Source organism: Engraulis encrasicolus, chromosome 1, assembly GCF_034702125.1.
Source record: "Engraulis encrasicolus isolate BLACKSEA-1 chromosome 1, IST_EnEncr_1.0, whole genome shotgun sequence".
NCBI lineage: Eukaryota > Metazoa > Chordata > Actinopteri > Clupeiformes > Engraulidae > Engraulis > Engraulis encrasicolus.
Window position 1 is genome coordinate 25,306,638 of NC_085857.1, and position 6,358 is coordinate 25,312,995.

Genomic DNA, 6,358 nt, shown 5'->3' on the forward strand with positions numbered 1-6,358 from the left:
GTTGTTGTTTTTGTTATTAGAAACAAAAAAATGGTGGTTTTCACACAGATATACTGTATGTATATCACTTTCTTTATCACTTTTTGTCTTTTTGTTTCTTTTTTATTGTGTTAATCAGAGCACTTGCGAGAGCCCTGGGCTTCAATGTTATAATAGTCCATGTGTCCAGTGGGGTCAGCACTGTTGGTAGCACTGTTGTTAGTTTCATCGGCATGGACAACAATGGAAACATCATACCTCCTGAGGCTGCTAAGAAGTGAGATATATTTTTAAAATTATTTCACAATGCAAAACTGTGGCCAAATCAATAAAAAAAGTCCAATCTGCATGAATGAACAAGTCCATAGGTACATCTACTGTATGTTTTTACTGTATGTTATTTTTTGTCTTGAACAGAGATCTGAAAGAGAAGAGAGATAAGGTTCAGACAGAGCTTCAGACGGTGTTTGGAGTTGACTTAGAGTATGATATAATTGATGAGGAGAAGGAGTCCAGCATCAACATCCTTGTAATCGTGTTGGGAATTGCTATACCAGTGGTTGTGATTGCTATCATTATTGCAGTGGTGATTGGGCAAGTATTGCTTTATTCGTAACACACTGAATAACAAACAAATATTTATTTTGTTTTCATTTCCCATTCTTGAATCCCAATTACATAGAATAATGTTATTCTGCTTTTTATCCAATTTCACAATACTGTAACACTCCAACACTTAGTGTATGATTGTGGCTATTTTATATCAACACAGTATTTGATTAGTGTTGTTGCAATGTGTCAAGTCATGGAACACCAGAGCAATAATATTTGGTCATTTACTTTTATGGATTTGCCACAGATGACAGTCTCGCCAAGCATTGTATGGGTAAAGGGTGGAGGATTGAGAGAAAATTGCCTTAATGTTGACTTTTGTGTTATTTCCAAAGCTGAATGAAGGACATGAAGGACAACACAGATTTTCTCATTGTTTATTCGTCCACAAACGTTTTGGGTAGAGACCAATTGTAGCATGACAACGGCAATACATCTATCGAGGTGGCACAAATGCCCCGGAGGGGTGGTGATAGATAAAATATTACTTATAGGCTTATTGTATCCACTACCTTGACACACTTATTCCTTAAGGGATGAATGAGGAATTCCCTAGGGAAATGCATGTTATGTATGTACGTATGTTCTGATGTCAATTATTGGCTGAAAGGTGAACACCCTATTTAGGGCACACCTACTACCTATGGGTGCAATCGCCATTACATGGTGAAGAAAGGCTCTGCCCAAAATGTGTGTGGGTGAATAAGAGTCCCGTCCTTTGTTCTTTCATTCATTTATGTTTTTGTGGGATTCAGCTTCCAATTAAAAACTGTGAGAATCATTAGGCGATCATGTCTCTTCCACTTTTTAAATTTCCAAAGCTGATCAAATGCAGTGACATTAATTATACGTTATTACAGTACTAAATAGCGGAGCGGAGCTTGCGGCAACTGGCCCTTTCCCCTTTGATGACCTTGAACCTTTACAGTGTTAAGAAATGCCCATTTAACCCTCCTGTTATCCTCAGATTTAGGTAACGTCCGTGATCCTTGGGGTCATTTTGACCACAGCCATTTAAATGTAAACTTTTGCACCGGTTTATGCCTCAGATATTTACTGTTGCTCTGTTGGGGACATAAAAAGCCCTTTAAATAAGTCCTAGCACCCCCACACACAGCCCACACACCATAAGAACTAATCCATGACCAGGTGAAAATGTGCAACAACTACCCAAAAGTTGCCTTGCATTAGTTTTGGCCCTTGTCCACATCATACATATTGTTAGTTATCAGAGCCCTAAATAAAGCTAAATATTCAGTTCTAAATAACTTATGTTCATGTATTTGACATAATCTAGACAGTTTGGAACATGTATTATGTTTTCCTAATACATGTGGTGGTCACAAATACACCCCAGGCTACCATTTACAATGGCTGTCGTGAAGAGAGTTGGGGAGAATGATATACAATATATATTTATTTTTACTTTTATATATTTCTTTATTTTTACTTCAGGGTGAAGAAACAAAAGCAAAAGAAGAAATCCGACCCACAAAAGCCAACCAATAAAAGACGGTGAGAAATATGCTCCATCGTTGTTTTGGTAGTGAGTGTGGATTGAATAACTGTAATTGTAATCTTACTCTCAATCACAACTCTTCAGATTGACAGTTACTGTATCTGAGTGACTGCAGTATGCAGTTGTACAGTAGTTTTGCATCATTTTGTTTAGTCTTCTCTGGGCTGGTTTGGGACAAACAAGAGGCCTGGGCATGTTTTCATGGCCGTCTGTGCCATTCTCTAATAAAATACATTCTATCAACATTGGCTTATTAGGTCTGGCGGCCTACTGGAAAATGTGACGCAAAAAGTGTTGAAAATTGAAAATGTAGGCTACATGTAAACATGGTGTTGATACACATAAGCAAATTATAGGAAATAAAAAAAAACTGTACATCTGAAATCAAGGGAATACAAGTGACATATATTTTATTTTTCTCCAGTGAAAGCCGTGACTCATTGGAAAACAAGCCTCCTTCCTCCTTTCGCAACCCAGCGATGCAAACAAGCATGCAGAGACAAATGGAACGTCATTCAAATGAACGGAACATGATTCAAATGAATCGTTTTGGCAACCCGAACCCAGCTCAGCCAACTTATGACAGAAAGTGAGAAATGTGTCTTTGTTGTGTTTGTGGAATTAATCCAATTTATAATCTATGATTACAAGGGTAGCACCATTACTATTTTGGTGGCAGTTACTAGTGCTAAAATAGTCCTTCTGAAAGATTTAGCACTCAGAAGGACTATGGGCAGCCTAATTGGGTCTCAGGGACTAGCAGATCAGAAATGGTGTGGGGGCATGACAAACGTTGCAATCATACATAAAGTTAATGGGCATGGTAATAAGTTTGATAGCCAGTACTTCAGTCCATGTCTTTTATCGCAACATAACAGACTTAAAAACAGTAGGCCTATCTGAATAACTGAAAACTTTGCTATAGCTGTAGGCTACATAATTAGTTTATCGTGTGAACTATCGTAGTAGTATATAAAAGTATGATGTGGTGATTGACTACAAATGTGTTTATGTGTTCACAGTTGGAGGCCAGCGATGCAAACAAATGTCCAGAGACGAATGGAACGACCCTATCAAATGAATCAATTTGGCAACTTGAACCAAGCACAGCCAACCAATTACGAAAAGTGAGAAATGTCCCTTTGTTGTGGTATCGTTCATTGAATGAGCGGTCCTCACTATTGGAAAGCATTCAAATCAGGGTATTTTAAAAGCCGTATTTTATAGGTATTTAGCTGTTCTTTGCAGACAGAAGTAATAATGTCTTTGACTAGTGGCCATATATAAGTAGTGGGCAGAAAGGACTGTAGTATGCATTTGAAAGCCACATACACAACATAACGTGTAGTGACAGGGAAGGCCATCTCAATTAAAAACAATTTCACATGCACACACGTGCACAAACTGTGTCAAAACGTTTATGGACATAGTAGTATGATAATGAACTGTGCTTGTGCTGAAAGCATGGACAAATGGACCAGCTATGTGCCACATACTGTAGCATCTTACTGCAGATGGGGTCGCCGGCAACCCTATTCACTTGCTGAAAATGCTTAACTACATCATAACATTGCTATGACATTACAGAGAGCCATAGCGCTGCGCTAAGGGGTTAAAGAAACATTCCACCCTTTTTTGATTGTCACATATTTGCAGTATTTCCGAGCACTATTCATGAATGTGCATATAGCCTAATTTTCGTCTATGTGTTTGAATTGCCTAGTTTAACAGTATAGCCAAATTAAGCGTAGCAATGCAAATCTATGGGGGCAAAAAAAAAACATCATCAAATGTACTTATAAAGTACTTTAAAATTAATGTAAAATTCACCAGAGTGCAAAACAGCTATTTCATCATGTCTGTGATCATTTGTGGCTTGATGCTAATGCCTCCATTCACTTCCAGTGATTATGCTAAGCTATGCTAATAATTCTGATCCAATAAATCTAAATACTGAAAAAAACAGAAGAAAATGATGTGCATGAAATGATATGAATAATGCTTGGATATACTGCAAATATGTGAAAATCTAAAAAGCGTGGACTGTTCCTTTAAAAGAGTTTCTAGACCAAAAACTATCTGTAGTTGGTTGTAATTTTGTGAGTTGTGAAACTTTGTCATGGCATTTGGTCTACATGGTGATTGAATTTATCAAATGTATTTATGTATTCGCAGCTGGAATCCAGCAATGCAAACAAACGTGGGCAGGAATGGGATGGAATATCAACCTGGGCCTCACCAAAAGAATCAACATGGCAGATCTTACTAATTAATATCAGAGTTGTGTGTGTATCTGTGTGCATGCGTACATATACGTGTGTGTTGTGTTTATATGCCAAAGAGACGATTGTCACTGTGCCATAGAACACTAAGGCTCCTCCACATATGGGTTTGCATGACCCATGGGGACCTGTGTTCAGAGTCTGGTGTGAACTATTTCCCGGCCCTGTCCCGTCTCTCTCTCCCACTCTGTTCCTGTCACGCTCGCGACTGTCGTGTGGTTCATAAAAGACCCCAAAACTAACCTGGCTCTCGTGAGATGAATATGGTTCCGCCTTGCCTTATTATCTGGTCCTATGGCTACAGCCATTAGCTCCCCAAAGTGTGCTTTTCTCTAAAATCCTTACATATGATTGGAGGAAGCACTTGTCTAACATTTGTAATGATGTGCCACTTCAACTACTCACAGATTCTTAAAAACAGTTAAAATCAGTGGTGTAGTCTACGTAGAACGCGGGTATACGGAGTATACCCACTTCTAAATTTCAGGGATTTCAGTATACCCACTTAAAATTGATTGATCCATTGTTTTGAATAGCACAAATATATACAGTATACCCACTTCAAAAAATGATCAAATATACAGTATACCCACTATAAAAAAGTAGACTACACCACTGGTTGAAATGGCAGAATTGATGTCAGCACCACTCACTGCGCGAGTTGGCATTGTTGTCTGAAAGAACCTTTTGTTTCTTTTCCTTCACTATATGTTTAACTTTTTCATATCTCTGAAATCCCAGAATCGTGATTGATTTATCCACCTCAACGCTGTGGAAGCTGAGCGAAAACATGCAGATGGTGAGAGCGAGGTTACACAAAAACCCCTTAAAATTGGCTATTCACTGAAATGTAGACAATGAAGCATTTCGAAAATCCTCCGCATGCGGGATAAAAATAATGGGGAAAGAAATAATACAATAATATCTGTTGATAAAGTAATAATATTCATATGCATGTAAATGAAGCCTTTGATGTGCCCAGGAAAGTGAAATCAGCAATAAAGTCTCCCACTTGTCATGCACATACACAGTTTAATTATCTATAATATTATAAGAATGGCTTGTGCTTGCGTTTGTGATTGTGAAAAATGCACACGTTTCAGAATTAAGCGTGTCCATACCGATTGTAAATCAATAAATACAAAATAAATATTGAGTTCTAGAAATCCGATTTCATGCCAGATTTACTAGATTTTGGCTCACTGACAATTTGAAGTTGACACCCCTGTACATGAGTATACTCAGTTGAGCACATGTTGTTATTAAGTTAAGGCTATTATTGGGTATTGTGAGCCATTTAACGTATACCTTTGAAATGTAGAATTACCCATACCTCCCAAAAATCACATTACCTTAATTTTTGTGTGTTTGACTGTTTTTGCTTGTTTGTTTTAACAAAAATCATGTGAGGTATATCTCGCTGCAAATATGACTTTTTTCCTCAAATAGTCATCTTGACATGCTGCTTAGAAGAATCATCATTTAAATAAAGTATTTCTTTTATAATGCGAGGTGGTTACGTGGTGAGGGTATAGGCATTTTTCAAGAGAAGAACACACTGTATGTCATTTTGAAATTAAAGACGACCTGATTATGGCACCTGTTTGTACTTTTTTACATTGTGTGTGTGTGAGTGTGTGTGTGTGTGTGTGTGTAAGCATGTGCGTGTGTGTGTTACAACTGAAATCATCCAAGGGACATGCCCATATGCAATTTTGAGAGATCTTGATGTCTCAACTTATCTTAATTCATTCAGGAAGGAAAATGTCCCTTCCATTAGTTAAGGTAATGTGCAATCTTTCAGTACAGTTGGTGTTACTGGGCATGATTCAGAGAGAAACACATTCTGCATTAATTGCCAAACCAAGTCACAGAGAACGCATCTTCACTAATGCATGCAAGGCGTGGTTTTATCTAAAATCCTTGCACATGATTGCACTGTAAAAAATGCCCGTTGAAATTACGG

The 6,358-nt window shown here is 37.8% G+C and overlaps 1 protein-coding gene across 1 annotated transcript; it reads left to right on the forward strand.

Annotated features, from left to right (window-relative positions):
* The first annotated feature begins 124 nt into the window (after positions 1-124).
* LOC134456037 (uncharacterized) lies at positions 125-5,973 on the forward strand. Its single transcript, XM_063207495.1, has 6 exons — positions 125-256; positions 397-573; positions 2,047-2,106; positions 2,535-2,699; positions 3,133-3,237; positions 4,286-5,973. Exons 1-6 carry the CDS (start codon positions 213-215, stop codon positions 4,377-4,379), a joined length of 645 nt encoding a protein of 214 aa, XP_063063565.1. The 5' UTR covers positions 125-212; the 3' UTR covers positions 4,380-5,973.
* The last annotated feature ends 385 nt before the right edge of the window (positions 5,974-6,358 follow it).

Excerpts from the sequence above, each read along its gene's own strand:
- LOC134456037 (XM_063207495.1), top strand. The coding sequence starts at position 213 with ATGGACAACAATGGAAACATCATACCTCCTGAGGCTGCTAAGAA. Across the intron at positions 257-396 it reads CCTCCTGAGGCTGCTAAGAA|AGATCTGAAAGAGAAGAGAG; the intron begins GTGAGATATATT and ends TGTCTTGAACAG. Across the intron at positions 2,107-2,534 it reads AAGCCAACCAATAAAAGACG|TGAAAGCCGTGACTCATTGG; the intron begins GTGAGAAATATG and ends ATTTTTCTCCAG.